We start from the raw sequence: 25,006 nt of genomic DNA, 5'->3' as shown, positions 1-25,006 counted from the left end.
GGTGGTGGGCGGCCGCAGTGCCGGCTGGGCCCTGTCTTAGGTGCCCTGTGACAGACGAGCCTGATTTCCCAGCCCCTCGGCGTCCACAGCCGGGTCCGGAGAACACCGGCTGCGAGCACCGGGAGAGCCCGCGGGGATCCCTCCAGCCCCCCACCTGGCACGGCGGGCGGTGACTCAGCCTCCCACAGCCGGGCGGGCGCCTGCTGGCATGCCAGGCCGGAGCAGCAGGCGGCTGCTGAGGACCAGCTGCTGCGGGGGCAGCTGGCCCTGAGGGCGAGGGAGCCCCTCTGCCCCGGAGAAGCTGAGAGTTGCTTCTAGGACGAGCAGAGGAGGGTGGGATCTCTGCAGGCCCGCAGGTTACGCGCAGCAGCAGGGGGATACCATCGTCCTCCAGGCTTGGAGACACCTGTCACCCACAAACGCACAGGCACCCCCAAACAGCAGTCCCCCTGGTGCCCATGAGCGCCGGGCCACCAGTACCCACAGGCGGCTGCCCAGCCCCTCCAGCACGGATCACACCCAGCCTCCTGCGCCCGGCCCCCAGCAGCACCCAGCCCGGGCGCTTCCCGCCCACCCTGCGCCCCCAGAGAGCAGGCCGGCAGCGCCTCCTGCTGGGGACCCGGGGCGGCCCACACCTTCCAGATGTCCGAGGAGCTAACAGCCCTGCCCCCCTACAGCTCTGAGCCCCATCTGCTCCAGGCGTGAGGTTGGGGCGACCAGGGGCCGGCGCGCTGAGCACCCCTGGGGGAAGGAAGCCCTGCAGTTTCCCTGCAAACCCCGCAGGGCGAACAGAGGCCGCTAGGGGCGCCATTGCCCACCCCACCAAGGCGAGGGATTCCCCGCCATCCACAGGTAACCCCGCGCAGGCGGCCGGGAGCGCAACTGGCCTGCAGTCGGCCGCCGTTCCAGCCCCTTCTGCCGCGGGAGAGGCGCAGGCCGGTCCCCGAGCTGAGGCCCCCTCCCCTCCCCTCCCCTCCCCTCCCCGAACCGCGGAAACTACTCGGTGCGTCGGGGAGACGGCATGCAACTCCTCCGCGGCCCCACCCTGGGCCCGGCCCGCGGCCCTGGACCCACTCCCCCCACTGACTCGGGCAGGGACTGGCCGCCCGGGCCGAGGCTGGGCACCGCAAAGGCTGGCAGCCTCCCCGCCCCGCGCAGCTCCTCGCGGCGGAGGCGCCGCTGCAGGGGTCGCTCACCATCCCGGGAGCCCGGCCGCCGCGAAGTTGCCGGGGCCCGCGGCCCGCCAGCAGCTTTCGCTTTCGCGCGCAGCGTCGCGCACGCCCCGCGGCCCCGGGCTGGCAGGCTGGGCGCGCTGCTCCCGGCGACGCGGGCGTGTGCGGCCCCGGCGCCCGCCGCCCGCCCCGCACGGCCCGCCCTTCCGCCCACCTGACGCCGAGCGGGGCGCCGGCCCGGGCCACGGGCGCCGCGGCCCCCCACCGCCGACTTCCTCCGCCGCGGCGCCCGGGAAGCCACGGCCCGCGGGCTTCCTGCTGCGCCAGGCGGGCTGGGGCGGCCGCCCCGCGGACCCGGGGAGCCCGGAGAGCGAGCGCCCGGAGGGCGGAGGGGAGGCAGTGGCGGCCCCGGCCCCCGCCCCCGGGCAAGTTCCTACCCGCCAGCTCCGCCGCGGCATCTGTGCCGGAGCTGCTGCAGGCGCCGGGCCATGGCCGCGGAGACGCTCGCGGCGGGCCGGGCGGGGCGGGGCCCCGGGCAGAGCCGGACGGGGCGCGGGCGCGGGCTCGGCTGGAAGCGGGCCCAGCAGCACAACAGACTTTTGTTGGCCAATCCCTGGGCTCCGAAGCGCAGCAGCGGGTGGGCTGCTGGGCAGCGTGTAGAGGCGGCCAGGTGGGCAGCCATCGCTGCCGGGGCTTGGCGCCCCCCCCCCCCCAAGTTAGCTGTGTGAACGGCACCTCTGGAGGTGTGCCCCGAGGCCTTGGAGGCAGAGCCCTGGGTGTGGAAGGGCATGCGACCACAAGGCGCTGTCCTTGCTGATCCCTCCGGGGCAGGACAGAGGGGCTTACAGCTGGAGGGGCCTCCCTGAGACCCAGCGAGAAGGCACTGGGCCCAAGGGTGCGAGGGCAGGGCTGGGCAGAAACCCCTCGGCCTCAGTATCCAATAGGGCAGCACCCTCCCTCCCAGCGGGGCAGCCTTCTGCCGCGTTGGAAGGCCTGCTCTTGGGCACGTTTGCCCTGCTGCCAGGAAGGGGGTCTGTGCCCGTGCCACACGAGGAGTGGGCTCCGAAGGGAAGCGCTTCGCCCAGGAGCACGGGCACCCAGCGCTCCTGTGTGGACAGCGCCTTCCTTCCGGGGGCTGCCCACCAGCTGCTGGTGGTTCCTCCAGCCCAGCCCAGCTGAGGGAGGGCCAGCAGAGGCCGGGGCAGGGCTGGAGGGAGAAAGGTTGCCCCCAAACCAGTTTCTCTTTCAGCACCCCAAGCTCCTCTCTCCCTCCTCCCTCCCACTCCCAGACTTCCGGTCGGCCTGGCCCCCATCCTGGTGGCACTTGTCTAGGCGACATCTCCCCAGATGGCTTGTCTCCACCTGGCCTCCACCCAGGCTGGCTCCAGCCCCCTCACCAGGTGCCCCTGGTCCATAGCAGCCCAGGTCCAACCTACCCCTCTAGCCAGGACCCCGTGTGGCACTGTCCTCTGCCCTCCCCCTGGGACCCAGAGGTTGCATTCAGCACCCGGGAGGACTGCTACTCTGCCAGGTACTGGGAGGACCAGGCCTGGGAGCCAAGAGGTCACCCAGCTGTAGGCGCCAAGCATGAGGACCAGCCAGCCCCAGGCTGCGGAGGAAAGCATGGGTCTCATGAGCTCCCCAGGGGCTGGGCTTCAGGCAAGGAGTTTAAACCCGCACGTCACTCAGTCCCAGCAGCCCCTCCTCACCCACATGTGGGGACGGGTTCAGAGTCGGGCACTGGTTCAGTCCCACAGCAGAGTCCAGTCTGGCCTGGACAGCGCCATAGCTGGCATTCCTCGGGCTGACCCAGGCTGAAGCAGACACGTAACATTGCGTTCACAGCTCATGACCTCATTTCATACCGTATCTACTTCCTGGAAGGCAGTCGGCGGTGAGAACGTGCCTCACACCTGGGCCCGGAGGAAACGGCCTGTTGAGTGTGGTTCTAGGATCAGCCCTGCACCAGGCCTCCGGGTCTGGTCCCTGGCAGCCCAGCATGTGCCCTCTCACCCGGGGCCTGGGCAGCACTCTCAGAGCAACGGCGAGGGTCCTGGGCCTTGGCTGTCACAGCGGGAGGGAGCCGCCGGTGATGGAGGGAGCTCGGGTGCTGTGCCAGGCGCCTGCTGAGCAGAGCCTCTGGGGGCACCTCAGTGGGAGGTCTGTTCCTGCCAGTCGCCGGCCTCCTCAGCCCTGCTCCTGGCACCACAGGATGCCTGTACCCTGAGCCTGTTTGTGCCAGGAGATGGGCATCTACATCTCTAGCTGGCAGGCCCAGGAGAGGGAGGTCACGCTCCCTGACCCCAAGGGTAGCACCTGCGCACACTGGGAGCCCCAGGGTGGCGGTGGGGGACACATGTAGAGTGCCTGCGAGTGCAGGCTTGGTGGCCCCAAGCCTCCTGGGACTTGTCAGCAGCCTGTGCAGGAACCCCTGGACATGCAGGTGCTCCCAGGAGAGACTGACACCTCGGCCACCCTGAGGGCCCAAGGGGTTAGAGGTCCCCGCAAGCCCTGGGGACCCAGGAGGCCAGGCCACGCTGACCACACCCTGGGCCAGCAGGAGCCTGTGAGCAGGCGGGGCTGGCCTCACCTGTGAGCTGGCCACTCTGGGTCAACCCTGGGCTTTGGGTGTCCCTGGCCCTCTGTCCCAGCCTGTCCCTGAGGCACTGCTCTTGCCCACTGGCCAGATCACAGCAAGAGCCCAGGTCGCTCCTGGCTCCTTTCTGCCACTGGTACCTTGGTCTCCACCTGGCGGAACCCATCTCCCGGGGTTGGGCCTGTGCTGATGACCATAGCAGATGGTCAGAACGCTTCTGGGAGTTGGTCTGAATTCTCAGCCTTGGCGCTCTGAGATGCCAGCTAATTTGGAGCCACGTGCCTTTGCCACTTCTCCCTGCCTCCCTGCTGTGGGGCAGCTTCTCTGCCGAGTGCCTGCTGGAAGCTGCCGGGCTGGAGTGCCACACCAGCGCGTCGTCTCTTCCTGGTGCTAGCCAGGGAGCACGCCCTCCGCACAGGCACGCGGGCCCAGCGGCACCACTGCGTCCTCAGCCTGGCCGCCTGGCTCTGTCTGACCCCTGACACGCTGAGCTGCAGCGTCCAGCCGCTCTGGCCTGTCTGACCCCTGAGTGAGGACACGGGTGGATCAGGCAAAGGACCTGCCCAGGGAAACAGCTGGGTCCCTGTCCCTCAGGAGACAGCCACACCCAGGCCACGCTCAGCTGCACGGGGCCAGCACGTGAGTCCCTGGTGTGCCGCGTCCCGCCGGTGCTTACGGGAGGGAAAGGAATGCCTGGAAGTCCCCACGTCCCGTGTCATCGGAGGCAGGGCCATTCCCAAAGAGCCTGGCCGGAACCACAGCGCGCCTGAGCCACACCTGCTCCCGCCTCCAAGGAGGGCTGGGAGTCCCTCTCTAGGAGCAAAGCCGAGGTTCCCTCCAGAGGTTCCTGCCGCTGGACAGACCCTGTGCCCCCACCAGGGATGGGCGGGGTGCTTGGGGAAGTGCCTGTTCTGACACGTCCTAACTTTCTAACGTTAGTGTGGAAGGCAGCATTTCAAAATTTGTTCTTAACGAAATCCCTGCACTCCCTTCCGAGGGCCTCTCTGCGGACCTGGGCCCATCTCGCCGCCTCCTCCACTGAGCCCTGAAAGCCGCTCACGCCGGGCCCTCGTCCACAGGCCTTCTGTGCAGCCCAGAGCTGGCCGCTCCCCTCCTTCCGGAGGGTCTTCCTGCCCGTCCCGTCCCGGAGACCATGGCCCCGGCAGCAGTCTCCTGCGGTCCTCCCTCCCTGAGCAGCCATCTTCTGCGGTCCTCCCTCCCTGGGCAGCAGTCTCCTGTGGTCCTCCCTCCCTGGGCAGCGGTCCCCTGTGGTCCTCCCTCCCCGGGCAGCAGTCTCCTGTGGTCCTCCCTCCCTGGGCAGCGGTCCCCTGTGGTCCTCCTTCCCCGGGCAGCAGTCTCCTGTGGTCCTCCCTCCCCGGGCAGCAGTCTCCTGTGGTCCTCCCTCCCCGGGCAGCAGTCCCCTGAGGTCCTCCCTCCCTGGACAGCAGTCTCCTGTGGCTCTACCTCCCCGCGGGAGGCGGCTGGGCAGCCCCACAGTGAGGTGAGGAGCAGCCTGGCAGATGCTGCCCACAGGCGGGCGAGGTGAGCACGGGGACAGGACACCAGCAGAGAAGCAGAGCGTGGGAGACCCACGTGGAGGAGGGAGCCCACACCCATCGCTATGGAAACCGGGCAGGAGTTCCTGAGCCCAGCGCTCGGGTTTGGGTTTCCAGCCCCATGCTGCTCTTCCAGAAGCCGCTCGGTCAAACTTTCCAAGTAGGAAAAGTGGAAAAAACGAGGGGCGGGCAGGCTCCCAGCCTGAAGCCACTCCAGAAGGAAGGCCTGGCCGCCGAGCTCGGGGTGTGTTTGTGGCAGAGCAGAGACCCCACGTACTCTGGGGCACACGCGCTCCCAGGAGCTGGGGGGCGGGGGAAGGGGTACAGCCGGAGCCGAGGGGGCCCAGCACTCCAGTCCCTGCTGGAGGGGCTGTCCTGTCAGGTCCCAGCGTGGGGGGGGGGGGGAGGCTCACTTCTGGCCTCGGGAGCCCATCCGCCCAGGGCACAGAGAGCCTCAGGCGGCCAACGCTGCCGCTCTGGGACCTCTGGGGCCACCAACGACCTGCCACGAGGGACCCCAGGCCTCGGCCAGGGAGGCGAGACCGGAGTGAACTCCAAGGGCACAGCCCGGGGGGTGGTGACAGAGGGGACGCAGCACACGGTGCCCTTCCATGCCCACGCCTGCCACCTCCCGCACCCGGAATCCACCCAATGGGGAAAGCTACAGTGCTGATGTCCAGGCAGCGTTTTCGGAGGCACAATGGGAGTGTAGGGGATAGTGGTGCTTCCGGCCCTGGCTCAGTGGCCAGGACTCGCTGGGCGGGCACAGGAGGACTTGGATCTGGGGTGAGAGCCGCATGGGGCCGAGTGGACAGAGCAGAGGCTGGCATTGCCAATCTTCTCCTTTCCAAAGGGCACATTTTTCAGCGCCTGCCTCAGTGAGGGCACCCACGGTGCCTGACCCCCGCCCCGGGTCTTGCACCTCAACAGCCACTGCCCTCCCCCTTCCTCTCCCCGGCTCCTGGCCCCCCTCAGGTCCTTGGTCTAAGTGGCTGCTGGCTTATTCCGCTGCCCAGGGCCTCAGAGGCCATGCCTCTTCCCCCTCCCCCTCCCAGAGGAAGCCTCTCCTGCCCCCTCAGGACCGGGGTGCTGCCCCCCGGACGGGCCTGGGGGAGCCCAGGAGGACCCAGCTCAGTGCTCGGTCACGGTCACGCTGAGCAGGTAGGTGCGGCCTCAGGAAGGCACAGAGGGGACTTCTGGAAAGTAACGGGCAGTGGGAGAGCAGGCCCCTGGGAAGGCCCCTCTCCTCAGGAATGTGAGGCAGCGGAGCCGGAGCCGTGTACACAAACACTGCCAGGCCCGGCCGGCCCCAAACTCCGGCGTGGAGCGGGCCCCGGCCTGGCTCTGCTGGGTAGGGCTGCGTGACCCAGGGTAAGCCGCAGTGTGCAGGCTGCGGGGTTCCCACACCCCCTGGCAGGGCTGCATGGTGCACGCTGAGGGTTCAACACATCCTTCCCTCGGCCGGAGCATCCTCGCGGCCACACCGGGAACCCACATCTGGACACGGTCCGTCTCTGGGCCAGAGGACACATGCCCAGATGACCGCCGAAAGGCCGCTCACAGTTGTGTCTTTATTAAGTTCTAGCTGTGAATGAGGTAGCTTGGCTTGGGCAGGGTTCCGTGCGGTGACTCTGTCAGGGCAGGGGCCTGGGCATCCGGGAGCCTTGTCCTGCCTATGCTCCTGCCAGCCCCCGGGAGAGAGGAGGGAAAGGGAGGGGAGGAGCCAGGAGGGGAGGGAAGGCCTGGTCCGCTGCAGGCTGGACCCAGGCCTCCGCTGGGAGCTGGGAAGGAGGGCACCAGCAGAGCCCGGATGGGAGGAGGAGCGCTCGGGGAGGGTCAGAAGCCACACAAACTGGCGAGCCTCTTCCGACGCACAGGCTGGGCCTTTTTCCCTGGAGAACTCGCCCTGATCCCTTTATTTACTCTGCCTCTGCAACTGGCCCGTAGATCATCTCAGCGAGGCTAAAAATAGCGCCTGCGCCACTCCTGCTGGGGCCGGAGCCCCCGGCTCTTCACTGGAAACTCCTTCTCTGTCCTGTTCCCACTGTGATGGCACTGGGTTTCCTTGCCCCTACTGCTGCAAAGTTCAAATCCTACCGAGAGGGGGACGGGCCCCTGCCAGTCACTGCCCGCAGGGCGGTCCCGGCACAGAGGACATGGGTGCCCGGGCACCCTGGGGAAGAGGAACAGCCACAACGAGCCCCAGGCAACGTCCGCTGGAATGGGAGACAGTGCACAGGAGAGGCCACGGGGGACCCGAGGACGCAGCGGCCCTTCAGGGACCCCCGGGTGCACGCAGACTCGGGCCCACACAGGCAGACACCTGGGACAGTGGACCTGGTGCCCCAGAGCAGAGCTGAGCACCTACCAGGCCAGGCTCCCCGCCCCCTGTTCCCCGTCCTTACAGCCCTGCCCACCAGCCCGCAGGCCCTGGCCCTTCAGTGGCCGTCTCTGGGGCCTGTCCACTCTGCCGTTCCCATTGCCCGTGTTGGCGTGAAGGCTGGCTCCCGCCTTAGAAGCTGACACTGCTGTGGATCTAGGTCCCGGCCCCAGAGCTGACTGGGCATGCCCAAGCCTCAGTTTCCTCGTCTGTGAGGCAGGGATAATGGCAACACCGACACCCTGAGGGTCTCAAAGATGCAATGAACTGTTGGGTGTAGGGCAGCCCGAGGAGGGCAGGTGGGCAGCACTCCCAGGCCCTGCCCCCCAGGCCCGCCCGTACATGTGTGTCATGGCGTGATGTGGGCAGGTGTGGGGGTTCTGCCAGCTGCCCCCGCATGCACATGGCACAGCCATGCCCCTGATGGCTCACATGCTCCCTTGCTCAGAAGCCCCTCCCTGCTCTGTCACGAGGGTACCTCCCCCGTGTCACTTCCTCTGCCTTTTTCACACTCTGCCCACCCTCGGGCTATGGAGTCTGAGCGCCAGGAGGTGTTGGGGCTCATTCAGGCCTAGAGATCTTAAACCGCTCCTGTCAGCCCAGTCGGCATGGCTCAGGGGCTGAGCGTCAAACTACGAACCAGGAGGTCAGGATTAGATTCCCGGGTTGCAGGCTCGATCCCCAGTGGGAGGCGTGCAGGAGGCAGCTGATTGATGATTCTCTCATCACTGATGTTTCTCTCTCGCTCTCCCTTCCTCTCTGAAGTCAATAAAAAAAAAAAATAATAATAATAATAATAATAAAAATAAAAAACCTTTAAAAAAGGTTTAGTTAGGAATAGGCAGCCACAGCATGAAGTGGAGAGCAGGGATGTGGTGGGACCAGCCTCAGGAGAGGTGTGGCTCTGCTGCCCCCCGTGCCCTTCCGACCCCTGTTCCCTGGTCCCGACAGATGCTGAGGAGAGGGGACAGCCAGCGGGGGACCACACCTGCTGGGTGTGCCTTGCTCTGCTCAGGCTGCTCCCCGTGCTGCAGGCTGTGGAGGCTACGAGGCAGGATGGCCCTGCGCAGCCGGCAGCACCCCCCCACACACACACACACTCAGGCCCCACGCTGCCAGCCGCGCAGCCTCGGAAACAGGAAGCAGTGCAGGCCGGGCCTCGGCCCCCTGTGCTGCCTCACAGTGGCTGGGGACTGGGTGGAAACAAGACAAACCTACTTGCTAAACTACGCAGACGTTTGGGGAAGGAGGAAGCACCCTCTCTAGCTTGGTTGCTATGGGAACGTTTCTGCATCAACTACAAGAGGAAGAGACATTCCCTCTGGCCAGAGCAGCCCCACTCCACAGCCCTCCTGCCAGAGGCGGAGGGAAGCCTGGAGCTCTGGGCACTCAGAGCTGAGCCAGCCTCAGCCTCCACGGACACATGGCGCCTGTTTCCCTGGACCCTCTGCCCAGGAAGAGATGCCCCGTGCCTCCCCACAGGGATGGCACTGTCTCAGAGGGCCTCATGCCCCAGGCCAAGCACAGCCTCCATGTCTTCTCTGTCCCCATCCGCCCATCCCCATGCTGAGACCTGTGCAAGGACAGGCCCCTGGGCTCAGGCCAGGACTCCCTGGGCAGGGGGGGCACAGGACCTCAACCAACAACACCCGGCTACTCTGGCTCTGTTTTGGCAAAAACCAGATGACCCAAGGGGGAGGTTGGGAGATGGGGGGGGTGGAGCAGGGGCCTTCGGCAAGGTGCTGGGCTGCTGGAGCAGAGCACCGCCAGAGCACCGACCTGCGAGGAGACAGCGAGGAGAAGGGGGCGGGGCAGTTCCCTCCCTATGGGTGCCTCCAGCATCTTCCCGCACGCCCCAGGGGCTTAGTCTGTCCAGTCTCGGGAGCTCTGAGGGCCCCAGTTGGTCTCCTCCTCTTCGCCTGTCCTTGCTGACAGCACCCACCCTCCCAGTGGGAGCCCTGCCTCCAGCCCCCAGACTCGTCGAGGCTTCTCCATCCCCTGCTCCCCCGCCCCGATGCCCAGAGCGTCCTGCACGAGGGGCCATGCATGCGGGCTCTGCTGAGCCTCCCAGTCCCCCAGCCTGGGCCCTCCGTAGGCCATGCTGGTTGGGCCAGAGCATGCGTGGGGCCACCTGCTAAGGGAGAGGCGTGAAGGGAGCCATCCACCAGCGCTCACAGCACCTCCTCCGCGCCAGGCAGGCCGGCCAGGCTCCGGGAGGAACGCTGGGACCCCACGTGGCGCCGGCGGAGGGCGGCCACTGCGGCCTGTGTGTGCACAAAGGCAGGCCCACATAAGTGCTCACCCCACGCACAACGCATTGCAGGGTAGCGACGCAGAGAGTGGGCCAGCCTCTACTTCTCACAGGGAAAATCCAAGACTTCGTGTCAGAGGAAAAAGCAAGCTGCTCAAAAACACCCCCTCCCCCCCATACATACACGCAATTTTTAAAGCTGCATGACAAATGCGGCTGATTACACACACATCAGAAAACAGAGAACAGCTCGCCACTCACGCAATCCCTCTGAGAGGACACGGCGCCGGAAGAGCAGAGCAGGCGCCTGCTCGGCATGTGTCGGACTGTGTCACTGGAAACGGCAGGAGGGGCCCTCGCCTGGGCCCAGAGGAGGGAGCAACACCAAGCGGGCCGTGTGGGTGGCCCAGGACAGGGGTTGCTTAGAGGGCTGGCAGGCGCGGGGCTCCCGGCTCCAGCGCCCCCACCTGGCCGCAAGAGGCTCACAGCCTGGGAGAGGAAGGCCATCGACCCCGACACCCACCGCCGCTCTCAGGGGGGCCCTCACTGTCCATCGCTTCCAGCACCAGCCTCGGCCACTTGCCTCCCGGCTCCTGTCCACGTCACCCGCTCTTCACCTCTCTACGTGCAACAAGGAGCCCGGGAGGGCACAGGAGAACCACCGCTCAGCGGGCCCTGGACTTGCCAGAGCCATCCCAGAGGGAGCTGGCTGTGCTGAGGGGGGCGGGGGGACTCGGCGGAGCAGAATGCAGTGCCATCTGTCTGCAGGACAGAGAGAACGAGGAAGGGACGCAGGTCCCAGGGCCTCGGGGATGGGAGACACAGGCCTTGGTGCGGGGCCCGTCCTGCCCAGTGGTGGGTTCCCTCTGCAGAGGGTGTGAGGGCTGGAAGGCCCTGGAAGCCCAGCCACTCGCCACTTGTTTGTAAGCAGCAGCAGCCTCAGGTCCCTCCGTCAGAGCCCTGGGGCTGGCGCAGGGCCCAGGGCTGCCCGGGAGGAAGCAGGGCCGTGGGCGGGGAGCCCTCCCCACTCGCTGCCCGCTCTGGAGCACACCCCGAGCTCGCGCATGCCTCTCCATGACAAGCAGACCGGTGCCTGCAGCGGGCAGCGACGTGCCAGGAGTCCCTCAGCAAGCACGGCCCCACGCCTGAGCCTGGCGCACTCTACTGCACCACCGTGCCTGCCCTGAGGGTGCCCCAGACCCGTGGCCCCGGGAGCGCCCCCCGGGGTCCGTGCGCACGCCCTGTGGAAAGCAGTGGCAGCGAGCAGCCGTGGAAACCCTCAGGCAAAGTACTCACGTTGAAGAAATTGGTCTTGTTCCTCTCACAGAAGAGCCCCTGTGCCGGCATGTGCTGCAGCTGTTGCCACGGGATACTGCTGCCTAGCAACACGTCGCGGGCCCACTGGAGGTTCTGGGGAAACAAGAAGTAGGTTGGAAGTGAGTGTGTGGGCAGCTCAGGGCACCCACGGGGAGGGAGGCTGCACTGGCAACGCAGCCGGAGCAGCAGCTCCGCCGACATCGACCGGCGGCTCCAGGAGCTCAGCCGGGCTGCCGGACTGGGCACCTGGCTGGGAGCAGGTTCCGGGACCGAGGTCCTGCCCAGCGCAGCTGACAGGAGAGGTGGCCTCAGACTGCCCAAGGAGGGCCCGCACCCTGGCCGACCTGTAACGCTGCTGCAAGGGCCCAGCGCCCACTTTCTGCGGGGAGACCCCCACTAGCCCAAAGGGGCCAGGGCCTGTGAGCTTCCGGGGAGGGGCTCTGTCCAAGTGCCCAGGCCCGTGCTTTCTGGGCAATGGTGCCCGTCTGGGTGAGAAGAGAGTGCTGGCCTCAGTGGTGCCAGGGGGCAGAGTGCAGCAGGGCGAACTTGGTGGTCTGGCCTTCTCACCGAACCGGAGAGCAGCCCTTCCCACACCCGCCGGGTCGGCCACCTCCCTCCACTGGTCGGAGCCAGGGCTGGCTCCGAGCGCCTGCATGTCCATCTCACCCACTCAGGAAAGAGCTGGCTGAGGGACCTGCGGGGCAGAGTGGAGCCTGAGCCCAGGACTGCACAATGCCAGACGGTTTTTCCACAGCCCTCACCCGGCTCCTTCCCCAGCCAGCCAGTCCTCCCCTCCACCCCCAGCAGGTACCTCTGCACTGGGCCAGTCCTCACCCCCCCACCCCGTGTCCCACCTACTGTGAGCCCCTCCCCTTCTCAGCCTGCGAGCTGCTCCGGCCTGGTCCCTGCGGGCCAGGCGGAACTTGGGAAATAGTTCCTTTGGTCACGACTTCAGACAGAAGCGCAAACCCGGCTCCCTGGCGTGCTGGGGAGCCACCAGCCCGAGGCTGCTGGGGGCTCTGGGTGCTCCCCGCCCGCACAGGAGGCCCAGGCGCAGGCTGGCAGGCACTGCACAGGCCTGACTACCCCAGAGCTATGACCCCACACCTCTTCTGGGGCGCGTTGGGGACTTGAGGAAAGTATCCGGGTAACCCCTTGAAGGAGCAGCAGTCTTTGGGGGCTCTATGGGGGAGCAAGGTTTGAAGGAGCACCTGTGCCACGGCCATCACGTTCCTAAGAATCCCAAACAATAAAGCCGGCAGAGCCTTCCTGCTGGGGGGCACGCAGTGCAGTAAGGAGCTGGGGAGGCAGCGGGCGGGGCCCAGGGCTCTCAGACCTGAGAGCCAGGCCCCTGGGGAGAGCGCAAGCAGCACTGGCCTCCAACCCAGGCAGGGCGGCAATTAGCCTCCCGCAGACGGGCTGGCACCCCGCAGGGAGCGTGCGCCCGGCCTGAGGCCGCCGGGGGAGAGCCGGTCGATAGCGAAGGCACAGAGTGTCCAGTCAGCCTTTGCGTCTGAGGCCCAGAGGGGAGCTGGCAGAGACCAGGCCGGGGGTGAGGCGGGCGGCTAACCCGCATGCTGCCCAGAGCACAGGGCCCGGCGCGGGGAGGCGAGGCTCCGGGCCACGTGGGCTGAGCAGAGCTCTAGCCCGTCGTCCATGGAGCTGTCCTTTCCACGATGGGGGTTGGGAACGGAGGCTCAGACAGGCTCCTGAGCGAGCCAGGAAGGGGGAGCCAGGAAGGGGAAGCCAGGAAGGGGGAGCCAGGAAGGGGGAGCCAGGCTGCCTCTGGTCCAGGCAGAGGGACTGAGACGTGGGCGCTTCCCCTGCCCCACAGGGTGGGCGAATCGTTGTACCAATCCGTGTGCCTGGCCCAGAGCCGGCCACCAGGGGACTGCCCACGGCAGCCCTGACCCCCTACCCAGCGCCTCTGGCTCACCACCACCTCTGGGATGGGAGGAACACGCCAGCCAGAGCGTGGCACCGACCTCCGGGACCCTCCTCTGACAGAGGCAGAGCGTGCGAAATGCGCCGAGAAGGGCCGGCCGGGGAGGGGTTCCTCACCAGAGGCAGGGGCACCCCTTCTGCACTGCAGACGACCCCCCCCAGTTCCTTCCGGTCTCTCGGTCAGCCCCCTAGCCACACCTGCCTCTGCCCCACCCCACCCCACCCCCGCCTCTGAGTCTCTGGACTGGCACCAAGATTCCCTCCCTCCCCGCCCCGGCCATCTTAAACGGCCTCTCCCAGACTGGCCCAGCTCCGCTGGCTGCTCCTGCTGCCTGTCAGCCCAGGAGGACAGGCTTGGTCTGACTTCCCTCCTGATGGCTCCTCACGGCCAGGCCCGGACGAGGTCCACAGAGAGATGGGGCGGATCTTCCGGGAAAGGTCGGAAGGAAGGGAACAGAGCTGGAGCTTGCAGGAATGTCAGGTCCACAGGCCGAGAGGACAGCGTGCAGAGGAGGCCCAGGGGGGCCTTGGGGGGCGGGGGGTGCAAGCAAAGCTATAGGAGGAGAGACAGCTGGAGAGCCCTGTGCTGGGAGCCGGGAGCACGAGTCTGCCTTTCCCGAGTGACCCAGTCTGTCTACCCCGCCCCCGTCCCCGCCCCCAGCAGCCACGCGGAGGCCCTGCTTGCGCCCAGCTCCCCATGGGCCAGCACCCCCGGCCAATGGGAGGGATTCCCTCTGCGTCCCAGCACCTCCCACGGCTCGCACACACCGCCGCTGCCAGCCAGCTGCGGAGCGAGTGAGCGAGCAGAGAAACGCACAGAACCACGCTGGAGGGGACACAGGACACAGTGGTTCTGCCGCGTTCTGGTGGCGGGACAGGGAGCTGGTGGTCACTTCACTCTTCCGTCCAAGCTGCCACGGATTTGTCAAGGCTGAACCGGCAGAGCGCTCAGCCCAGGCCCGCGCTGGAAGCACTGTCCCCGTGCACAGCGGCCAGGAAGGCAGCACCGATGGGGACCCCTGGCCCATCTCTTCTGGCCCCAGAGGCACAACCGAACCTTCAAACCATGTGGCCACCAGACTGAATGCATAGCTGAGATTCCCAAGCTGAGAAAATACTGAGTTTTCACTTTGCAAACCACAGAGCTGGCGGGGACCTGCAGCAGCAGCCCAGGCTTCCGCACGGGGCCGGGCAGGCTGCCCTCGCGGTGGGGCCCTCTGTGTACAGAAAGGGCGGCTGCAGGAAGGCACACCCTAAACACGGGGTCCAGGGAAGGACAGGCCTGTGACCGGGGAGGCTGACCTACCTCTTCTTCATCTCGCTCCCTCAATCTCCTGGAAAATGAGCACCTGGGTCCTCTCCGGGTGACAGCTTGGCACTAGCTGTGCCAGCGCTGCTCCCGCCCCGCAGGGAATCACAGCCAAAGGCTTCATCCCACAGAAGCATGGCCGTGGGCCTCAGGCCCCGAGGTCCATGCCCTTGATCAGAATTGAACCCAGGACCTTCCAGTCACAGGCTGACTGAGCCGCACCAGATAGGGCTCAGGTGCACGTTTGTAATCTGCCCCTCGAACAGGGGGCAGAGACCGTGACGGCACCGTCTCCACAGGGCCTCCGGGGAAGGGAGAGTGAGAGAATGCACACCCCACAGCCCCTCCACAAACGGAGTGCCAGGCTGGAGGCCGGCGGGAGCTCTAGGGGCTGAGCCTGGCAGCTGGGAGAAGTGCTGCATCACGGCTTCCCAGAGAGCCGGCCCGGCAGCAGAGGCTGCGCAGATCTGGGGCAGCTGAGCCCCAGGGCCGGCCGCGCTGAAAGGCCCTGCCGCAGCTGGAAGACACTGGCCCAGGGCAGCAAGGCCGGGCCGAGAGGAGGGAGGCCTCCGCCCCTGGAAGCTGCACCAGGCCTGCTGGGGGCGACGAGGGACCTGGCAGCGGAGTGTGAGGCGTGACCCAGATCCTCAGAGTCAGAGATAAGCCTCGGGGCCTTCTCCTCCACCCACAAGCACCCTCACCTGTGGCCGGTCCCGGCCTCCCCACCGGCTCCTGGAGCGGCCGCCCCGCACTTGCTTCTCCCATGCCCCAGCCAGGCCTCCAGGCCCGTCAGCAGCTCTCTGCCTTCGCCTGCTCGCCCGCTGCGAGCCACACTCACGCGGTGGGTCTTGCTGTGCGTGTAGAGGAAGGCCAGCCGGTACAGGCTCTTGTAGTGCTGCGGGAAGCGGCTGAGGCACAGGCGGAAGGCCGCGATGCACTCCTCCGTGAGGAACTGGCGCTGCTCCTCGGCCCCGGCCGGCAGCCCCTGCGGGAAGGCTGCGGGCTCCCCGGGGGCGTCCCCTCTCTTCCTGCCGTCCCACAGGGTGGGAGCCGCCGCGGAGGCCTTGGCAGGGACGCAGGCAGCGGCCGGGGGGTCTGCGGCAGGCTTCTGGCCGCCCTGCTCCGTGGCTCGGAAGCCTTCTGTGCTCTCCAAGGACTCCTCGGGTCTCCCTAGTGACAAGGGAAAAGACAGGTCCTCAGCGTCAGGCTCTGCCCCGAGGGGTCCATCCCCGCGGAGGGGGCCCTCGGGGAGGGGGCAGCTCGGCTCCGCTCCTGAGACAGGGCACCCAGTTGGCACACAGAGGGGCCCTGAGAAAGATGGGGCTGGGCTCTGTGCAGGTGCGCATGGAAGCAGCCCACAGGGCGGAGTGTCTGCCACCGCTGCAGAACGCAACAGCGGGAGAGGCACCCAAAGGCTGCACCTGCTCCCCACGCAGCGCCGCAGCCCACAGACCCCGCACCCCGATCCAGGGCGGCGGCGGCGGCGGCTGTGTGTGAGCACGAGCTCAGCACCGGGGCTCCCATCCTGCTCCCGGGGGAGGGAGGCAGCTCGGAGCAGGCGCCGGGCGGCAGGGCTGCAGAAGGCTGTCTGGTGGGCGGAAGGGATAGAAGGCGGTGGGAGCAAGTATCAAGGGAGAGTCGGCCCCCCGCCCCCAGGCCCGGCACAGACCGCCTGGAGGAGGCGGGAGAAGCAGGCTGTACCCACCCTGCCTGTCCTGTGCACTGAGGCCTTCGCAGTGCTAACAGCTCAGGCCCCTGCCGCACCCCCATGCAGCTCCGGAAGCTGGATGCTCCCAGCCAGGCCTGTGCAGGGACTCTTGGGGCCAGGCCTGGACCCGGGTGCCCAGGTTATCATCAACCTCCCCTGCCCATCACCCGCCGGAGAGGCAGCACCGGGTAGAAGTTACAGGTGCAGACCAACCCTGGGCCAATTCCCACCCAGGCTGAGTCCCGGCGTCATCAGCGTGGGCAGGAGGTAAAGCCGTGCCTGGCACAGACCCCACACGGGGCCTGGTGGCGGTGGTTGTTGTTTGACAAGCTCCTGTTTGGCCGGGCCAGAGCGGGAAAGCTTTCTCAGCCCCCGGCTGGCTGACCAGTCCCGGCCTCCAGAAGCAGCACCGGGTGCCTGGCCTGCATTCCTCTCCCAGCAAGCTGGCTATGGCGCTCTGCGCACAAGTCCCCAAAAGGGACTTGGGGACCCCAAAGGAGCTGGGCATACCCCCGGCTAAGGTCAGCCCTTCTCCCCACAAATAAAGGGAGACTTTCTTTTCTTAAAGACCTGATGTGATTTAGACTAAAAACCCCCACATTTGTGACATTTACAACCCAAAGACATTTTAAAGAAACATTTAGCGAGAAGAAAAATAGGGTGCTCATGCCGGGGACATGGCAGATGCTTCCCTCTGTCTCTCCTCCTTCATCCCACTCTCTCTCTCTGAAAATCAATGCAAAGGTATCCTTGGCTGAGGACACCCCAGCAGCCCCGATCCCCGAGGGAGGGCTCCACACCTCTTTCCTCCGGGGCCCCCGGAAGGTCTCTGCCGGCTGGCCCTGCTTGGGAACTGGGAACAGGTGGCCGCTTTTCAGCACAGGGTTTCCGGGCGCCCTCCGGCAAGCTGGGGGGCTCGTTGAAGAACTCCTGTGTGGAGCTGGAGTCCGAGAGGGCCACGGCCGTGCTGTCCTGGCTGCGCTCTGGGGAGAGAGGGAGGGAGGCGGCAGCATGAAACTACCGCAGCTCACAGGAGGGGCCGCCCCAGGGGAGCCGCCCTGCCAGAGGCTGTGCCTGCCCTGCGGGCTGGACCGGCCTGAGCACAGCCGCGGCTCCTGCCGAGCCGATGCCCTATAGCCGAGCCCTCACCAAAGGCCCCTCTCCATGGTCCCTCCTGGGGGTGCCCCCAGCAAGGCATCTGGCCAATGTTTAACAGCGGCTCTTGGGGGCGGGAAAAGCCCTCGTTTGCAGCTATTGATATTATCGCTTCTGTGGGATAAACACTCCCCTCACTGATTCCCGGCTTCCAGGGTGATGCTGCTGAGCGGGGAGGGGGCGGGGGGACGCAGAGCAGGACCTGTGAGGCGGCCACCGCCTCCACATCATGGGCACCAACAACTGAGTATGAGAACTCAGCACACACGGTTAGCCAGCGCTCAAGGCCAAGCACCAGCTAGCGCAAGAGCACAGGTGCCGGGAGCCGCAGGGGCAGGGAGGCGGCGCCTTCTTGCTGGCTTCGCTCCTCAGGCCGCACAGGTGCTCCTGGCAAGCGTGCTGGGCACAGGCCGGTGGGGAGGAGTGGCCACTGCCTGGAGGCCTGCAGCCTGGCTGGCCTCTCTCCCTAAGGAGAAAGCCAGGGGCCAGTGGGGGGCACACCTGTGCCTCGGGACAGGGGACCCTGCAGCGGAAGAAGAGGAGAGCCGGCCTGGGGGAGGAACGAGTCACTAACACACACACACACACACACACACACCCCCGACGCAGGGCACAGCCTGCCTAAGTCTGCGGCTGGACCAAGCCCCACCTGCCCTCCTCCCGCTACTGAGGGTGATGACAGGACAAGCATCGACTGCAGACAGAGGGGCAGGGACATGGGCAGGAGAAGGCGGGAATGGAACCTAAAACATCCCACAAACCAGCTCCCACGTTAAGCATGAAATCACATCAGAGGAACGGGAAGCTGGGGGCAAGACTGGCAACAAAATGCAAAGCCGGCTCAACAGGTCAAAGCCGGACTCCGGAGGCCAGCTGCTCTGTGGCGGACGGAGAGCCTGCACGATGCCCCTCCCCTCGTCCAGTCCCTCATGTGAGAAACTGGGGACCAGTGCCCCCTTCCTAGGGCTGTCTGAGGACTAACAGGTTCATCCACATGAAGTGCAGAGAACAGGGCCTGATGGCAGTGAATACTAACAGAAGGCCAGCTGGGACCCCTCTGCACTTACTGGCCTCACACTCAGTAAGGCCAGACCCCAAGCTCCGTAAGCATGACGGGATTGCAGGAAGGCCTGCAGCCCCGGAGTCCCACCAGTCCCCAGTGGGAGGTCAGCTCCCAGAGGCAGTGCCGCCCATTCTGTGTGGGAGGGAGGGCCAGGGGCAGAGACCTTGGCCCCAGAGGCCGTGTAGGTCCCTGCAGAGCTCAGCACCAGCAGGTCCACACCTGCCTCCAACCCCAGACCTGCCCCTCGGCTGCTGCAGGCTCCACCTGACACTGTTTAACACGTTTGTCACTCCTCCCTGCCTCTGCCTCTGCCCCTGACACACACGGGATCCCACAGGGCCTGGGTGCCGGGCACGTGACAGGAGTGATGGCCGTAAAGCTAAGGAGTCGGCTGGGCATCGGGCAGGGCGGCCCCGCAACAGCACGGCGCCAGGTGGAGTCACTGCACGCCGAGCAGCAGGCCACGGGCGAGCAGCCAGGCAGCAGCCCGGCTGAGCATGAGCGCTGGCGCGCTGCCCAGCGAGCGCAGGCACGCACAGCGGCTGGGCCCTGGGCCTGAAGAGCGGCTAATCCGGAGGGATCCGGTGCGATCATTACGGAATCAGGGACTGGGGAAGCAAGCGGGCATTGACTCCCAACGGCTAACGGCCTCGCGCTGCTGCTGAGTGAGCCTCCCAGCACCGAGCGCGGCAAAGGCAGCAGCCACACCGAGGGGCGGGCACCAACGGGCGCCCTGGGCTTCCGGGCCTGGTCCCCGGGACCATTCCACCCACAGCAACGGCCACCGCCGAAGAGCACGACTAAGTGAGCACGGGACCTGGGAGCAGAGGGGAGAACCCACACCCGATCATCTCCGTGGCCGGCTGTGGCCGGAACAGGGCTTTTATTTGGGGTAATCCTCACCTAAGAATATTTTTTCATTGATTTTATTTATTTATTTATTTATTTTTTAGAGAAAGTGGAAGGGGTGGGGGGCAGAAACACACATATCGATTTGAGAGAGAGACATCGATTCGTTGCCTCCCATCTGTGCCCCGACTGGAGTAGGGCTCAAACCTGCAACCCAGGTACATTCCCTTGACCGGGAATCAAACCTGCGACCCTTCGGTGCACAGGCGGACACTCTCGCCACTGGGGAAGAATGAAGGAGAACAAATGAGGTCACTGGCTCCGCCCTCTGACAGCTTCTCTCCCTGCCCCACGCCAGTCCCCACTGGGAGGGGGACACACAAGACGAACTGAGCTGCACTCGGAGTCCCCTCAACTTTGAGGGTCTGCCCATGGACACAGCCTCCTGCCTCCTGGACTGGGAGCAGGGACCAGGCAGCCTGCCCTCCGACGCTGACTGCCCTCTGAGCTTCTCCTCTAGCACCTGGGCGACTGCGCACCATCTGTACTGAGAACGGTCCTTACAGAGGGAGCTGGGATCTTGGAGTCTGCTGCCTTTGCTGTTTCTTTAAAGCAGGAAAGAGCGAAGCAATGAGAACACAGGACTGAGACACCTGCGGGCGCCAGGCAGGAGGGCGGGCGGGCAGGTGGGGGCCACAACTGCCCTGAATCCGCCCAGAGCAGGGAGATGGCCGGGGCAGAAGCCAAGCACATCGAACAGAGCACAGGCCAGCAGGTGTGCGGGCGGGGCACGGGGAGCAGGGAGCCGGACTGAGGGCGGAGCATGCGGTCTGCACTGTCCCCTGAAGCGAGCCGTGACCGTGCAGGCACAGACAAAGCCTGGAGACAGAGTGTGGGCGGGTTAGGGGCAGCACGGGCAATGCTGACGGAGGAGGTGGGCGAGCAGCGGGCGTGGGCACACAGGACACGACACAGACGGTGACACATGGCAGGTGAGGATGAATGTCGCATGGGGGTGGCACAGGCTCTGGCTCTCCCGGAAGGCCCACCTAGCCCACAGCATGACCGCAGGACATGCCGTCCAGTGCAGCTGACCACACAGGAGCCACGCTAGGCAGCCCTGTAACTGGGTCAGGGCAGCCTCTGTTCATGCTGTAAATGGGCACCCCGAAACCATGGACAGCAGCCCCTACCGCCCCCACTCCTCTGACCCTGCCTGGTCCCTGCTGCCCACCCTCATAGGAAACACCCGGGTCCTGGCTAAGCATGGCCCTCTCAGGAGCCTCCCGCCCCACCAAGAGACCAGCCCGGCCTCTGGGACTTGCAGCTGCACCAGCCACGGGCCTGCATCACTGCTCCTCCCGGCCTCCCCTCCTAAGAGCCCGCGCAGGGCTTCCTGGCACACGGGCTGGGCTGAGCACAGTGGCCATGGCGTCTCAGTGGCTCCATCTCACTGACAGGAACCACCTTTTCACAACTATTGGCAACACCTGTGCACAGCTCCCTCTGCAAACACCCACAACCAATACCCTCTCACTGGCAGCCAGGCACTCACCACAGCTCCGGCACGTGTGCGCAGACATGGGATGCTGTGGCAGTGCCGGGGGCACCACAGCCCCAGCCTGAGGCAGTCCTGCCTCGTCCTCCGCTCTCCCCGGGTGCCCACACCAGGGAGGCACCCCCAGCTCTGTGGACGGAGCCCAGCACAATCCTGCTCCCTGCATTTGGCTGTGCCCAGGTGAGAGCAGCCCTCCCTCCTAAGACCCACAGGTGCTGAAGCGCCGGGAGAACGAACCCGAGACGGGAGGGACAAGGACCGCGCTTGGGAATGTCTCAGAGGGCAGCCTGGAGGAACAGAGACGAGAGGGAGGTGACAGCCACCAGCACACTGGGGTCCGCAGCCTCTCTCCACACTCACTTGGGCCCACCTGAGCCCCGGAGGGACACTTGCAGGCTTCCCTGCCTCTCAGGTCACCTGTCCCCTGGTCCCCCTCCGCCAGCTCTTCTCTAAGCCTACTCTCCACCCGTTCCTCGATGCCCTGGGGAAGGCAGAGCGAGGCCCATCCCACAGCCCCCGGGAGACGGTGCCATCAGCACTGTCACCCCCTCCACGGGCTCTGCTCTAAAGGCCCTCTGCGTCTGCCAGTTTGGCTCACTCCGGCCAATACCCCGTCCCCAGCCTATCCTTGACACGTGAGAGCATGAAGTCGAGCTGCGAGGGCGCATGCGAGCCTCCAGATGTTAGTAAGGAATGTGGTTGGACAGTCGCCACCTGCCCCACCCCACATGGATGGCCTTGTGTGGTCCCAGCTGACACCCCCCAACCTGTCTAGATTCCCAGGGGTGCCGACAGTCAGCCTGCCCATGGTCGCCAGAAGAGCATGCCATAATAGTGCAGCCGACTGCACGGGAGCCACGCTAGGCAGCCCGCAGACTGACAGCAAGCCCCCCAACTGCCTTCCAGGCCCCCAATTTGCAGGGGGGAGAATGCAAGCTCCGAGAGGCAGGCATGGAGCGTTAGCCCGCCTCACCCCTCCCGGCTCCCAGTGGGCGAGCTGGCAGGTGGCGACCCTGGGCACGTCTCGAAGCACAGAATCACCGTGAGTCCATGAAGTTAATGAACAGCCACAACATTGCCCGTGTCACCCCAGACCCAGCACCCCCCTCACCGAGACAAAGCGACTCATCGCCCAAAGCTCCCGCCCCCGACTGGCGTGCCGCCTGGGCTGGCAGTAGGGAGAACAGGGACTGTACCGTCCGGCGTCGCCTGCTGATGGGGTTTTTTACATTTGACGTAATCGTGGTCAATCGGAGTGGCTGTGTAAGGTGGGGATGTCAGACCTGGGCCAGAGGAGGAGGGGAGGGAGGCTCCGGGGCCCGGCAGTGTCCCAGCTGAAGAGCGGGAGTCCTCGTCCACCAGGCAGGCCTTCTCCCTGCGGGGCAGAGGGAGCAGGTCAGAGCTCCACATGGCACTCAGGACATGAGCAAGGCTGGACAATGCCCCTCCCTGCTGTCGAGTCCCCAAGCCACCCTTCCCGAGGCCCAGCTCCCCAGTACACCCCACACCTCTGGCTGGTCTTCCAGGCCCCAAATGAGTGGCCCCGCTCAGGTCCAATCCCCCAACATGGCTGGGCTCTGCTGGCGGCTCAGGCCTCAGGCCCCGGAGACTGGAGGACTGGACAAGGCCCACCCCAGCACCCTCCACACCAAGTCAGGTCCTTCTGTGCGATGCTGAAGCCAGGACTAACCCCCGACCAGGGCAGCGAGAGGAACACGAGTGCCAGGGACGTCGCTGCAACCCCGCTGAGCAGAGCTACAGGCACCTGTCCCGTCGCCATGGCCGCAGAAACAAGGGCATCCCTGCCTCGACCAGGACAGCCACCGGCCACCGGCAGCTGCTAGGAAGCTGTCATGTGATTTCACAGAAAGAATGAGGAGGCGGGCACTATCTGTGGATGGGTCCCAGGCCCACTGTCAGGGAAAAGAAGACTCTAGAAAAACACCCCCAGCATTCGTTTTCATCAGAGAAGCACTTTCACATACAAGTACATACAAGATTGTACTTGTATGTGAGAGTGTGCACATGCACAGAAAACGACTTGAGAAGCTGAATAGTGAAGAGTGATTAACTCTGGGGACGAGAGGGGTTTGTCTATATGCTTATAAACTGTCCGAGTGTTCTATAACTAGAATATATTCATGTGTCATTTGTATTACTTTTAAACTTCTTGAAAAAGAGAAACAAAAGATAACGTCACTAAATTGGGAGCCCTTTGTGACTAAAAAATATGTCTAACTTTGGGGCATCCTGCGTCCCCCCATGTGACCTGCCACGTGTGCGTCCATCCCTCCGTTAGCCTGTCCTCGAGGCCAGGGCCTGGCGCCGGCCCCTGCGGACTCAGCTGAGCCCTGCCCGAGCTCCAAGAACCCTGGCCTCCGCAGCAGCCCTGCTCGGCGCGCCCCGGCCAGGAAGGAACCCTCCCGGCACAGGACAAGCAACTGGAGGAGGTGCCACTCACTTTTCTGACGCTTTGGGCGTGTTCTTCTCCTCGCCCCTGGCGAAGGGCCCTTCGGCAGCCTCCTTCATGAAGTTGACCAGGACCTCGGCGCCAACCCCCAGCTCGGGCCTCCCCAGGAGCTTCAGGATGGAGGCGTGGAGCCGGAAGTACACCTAGGGGGTACACTCAGACGTGAGCAGCCCCCCAGGGGCTCAGGTCGCTCCCCAGGCCAGTCAGCCACACAGGAAGTGGGACCCAGCGGCTCGAAGCCACTCAGCATGGAGCATTGTAAAAAGGCAAATTTTTTAAATGAGATGTTTTGCTTGCTCACAAGATTATCAAATTTTAAGAGAAGATACCAGCTAAGCTGATGAAAAACATGGAAGTTCATAGATCGGTACAACCTTTTGGAGCAAATGTTAAATGACCCTTGGAAATAAGCTGACCCTTGAACCATCCGTGCTGATTGGGCAGAGAGACGCATACGTGGATCTTCCTCAGTTGACCCGTGCAGCTCGAACCCGCATTGCTCCTGGGTCAGCTGGCGGCTGGGGACCTGAGTGTGTGCAGGGCCAGCTGTAGGTGTATGTGATCTCCCACCACACAGGCAGCGGCGCCCGAACCTCTCACCGTGCCAGGGACAACTGAGCTCAGTGTGTTCCCTGACACGTGTCCACAGTGTGTGCTCCCTGGCCCGTGTCCACAGCTACGCCCTGACTGACCCGTCATAGACTAAGTGGGAGAGAGGCCAAACCCAGGAAGAAAGGGCCAGGCAAATACGTGGATGCCCAGCCAGACTGAGGGACAGGACAGGGAAGGGAGCCACACGCCTCCCACTGCATGGGGTCCGGTGAGAGAGGCACGGTGCTGAGTATGATGTCTCCATGTCAATAAGAAGAGCATCCAGAGAGGCAGGCATGCCCACACTGGACACAGGTATGCTGGGTGGGGGGACTGAATCACGGGGGACTTCAACTCTTCGTTTTGAACACTTCTCAACTGTTTGATTCTTATATATGTTCTTGAACCAAGAATATGTGTTAATTTTATCTTTTAAAATCCTCACCCAGGGGGATGTTTTTCATTGGTATGAAGGGGGGGGGGGGGCGCGCAGAGAACGAGAACCAATCAGGATTGAACCTGAAAACTGGGCATGTGCCCTGACTGGGAATCAAACCTGCCACCTTCTGTGCCCGCCCAACTAAGCTGCACCGGCCATGGCAAGGTCTATGTTACTTTGTAACCGGAAAAGACACGAAAAGGCATAAGCAAGTGGCTCTGCCCCAAATTCCCAGAAGCTGGGCCTGTACACACTGTGGGGAGGTGAGGAGGGCGAGGGGAGATGGAAGGGGGGACCCAGGCTCTGGGCCTTGGAAAGTGGGGAGTCCTGGGTCAGGCCAAGTAATGTGGATCCACACCCGTGTCCTAGCCTCCTCCCTACAGAATGTGCTGGTCACGGCCACCCATCCACCGCGCAGGACTGCGTGAGCATCGTGTGAAATGGCCCAGGAAACACAGCAACACCGAGCAGCAAACACAGCTCTCTGCTCTTGGGGGGCAGTGGGAGACCCCAAACCTGAGGTTAAGAGAACCGGCCACTCCCCTGGCTCCATCCTGCCTAGGCAGGCTGTCTCCTCTGCACCTGGAGCACAGGTGCCCGCTCCCTGACGCCTGCCAGCCGCAGGGGTGGCGCCTGCACTAGCGCCAT

The 25,006-nt window shown here is 65.1% G+C and overlaps 2 protein-coding genes across 4 annotated transcripts in view; both read right to left on the bottom strand.

Moving 5' to 3' along the window:
- The window catches only part of CABIN1 (calcineurin binding protein 1), a 57,800-nt gene that overhangs the window by 9,567 nt on the left and 23,227 nt on the right, over positions 1 to 25,006 (bottom strand). For 2 of the 3 annotated variants that reach the window (XM_084867410.1, XM_084867409.1), the window contains exons 25-29: positions 23,320 to 23,471; positions 22,055 to 22,233; positions 17,034 to 17,216; positions 15,364 to 15,695; positions 11,252 to 11,365 (exon numbers count right to left, since the gene is read on the bottom strand). In XM_084867410.1, coding sequence (XP_084723536.1) covers positions 11,252 to 11,365; positions 15,364 to 15,695; positions 17,034 to 17,216; positions 22,055 to 22,233; positions 23,320 to 23,471 — 960 coding nt within the window. The remainder of the gene's footprint in view (positions 1 to 11,251; positions 11,366 to 15,363; positions 15,696 to 17,033; positions 17,217 to 22,054; positions 22,234 to 23,319; positions 23,472 to 25,006) is intronic. The other variant, XM_084867411.1, reaches the window with a different exon arrangement.
- Positions 1,628 to 9,627, bottom strand: LOC311613486 (uncharacterized protein). Its single transcript, XM_084867457.1, has 2 exons — positions 5,233 to 9,627; positions 1,628 to 4,953 (listed from the first exon to the last, which is right to left on the bottom strand). The coding sequence occupies exons 1-2, from the start codon at positions 6,182 to 6,184 to the stop codon at positions 4,724 to 4,726; spliced, it is 1,182 nt and encodes a 393-aa protein (XP_084723583.1). The 5' UTR covers positions 6,185 to 9,627; the 3' UTR covers positions 1,628 to 4,723.

Source organism: Pipistrellus hanaki, assembly GCF_964339955.1.
Source record: "Pipistrellus hanaki genome assembly, chromosome: 19".
NCBI classification, from domain to species: domain Eukaryota; kingdom Metazoa; phylum Chordata; class Mammalia; order Chiroptera; family Vespertilionidae; genus Pipistrellus; species Pipistrellus hanaki.
Note: the sequence above shows the minus strand (reverse complement) of the source record. Positions and strands in the feature narration are given on the sequence as shown.

Bases quoted from the DNA above. Each gene is read 5' to 3' on its own strand.
- LOC311613486 (XM_084867457.1), bottom strand. From the start codon at position 6,184: ATGTGCCCTTTGGAAAGGAGAAGATTGGCAATGCCAGCCTCTGCTCTG. The intron at 4,954-5,232 runs GTAGAGCCACAG...CTGCTCAGGGAG, and splicing joins CAGCCGCCTCCCGCGGGGAG to GGAGGACCGCAGGAGACTGC.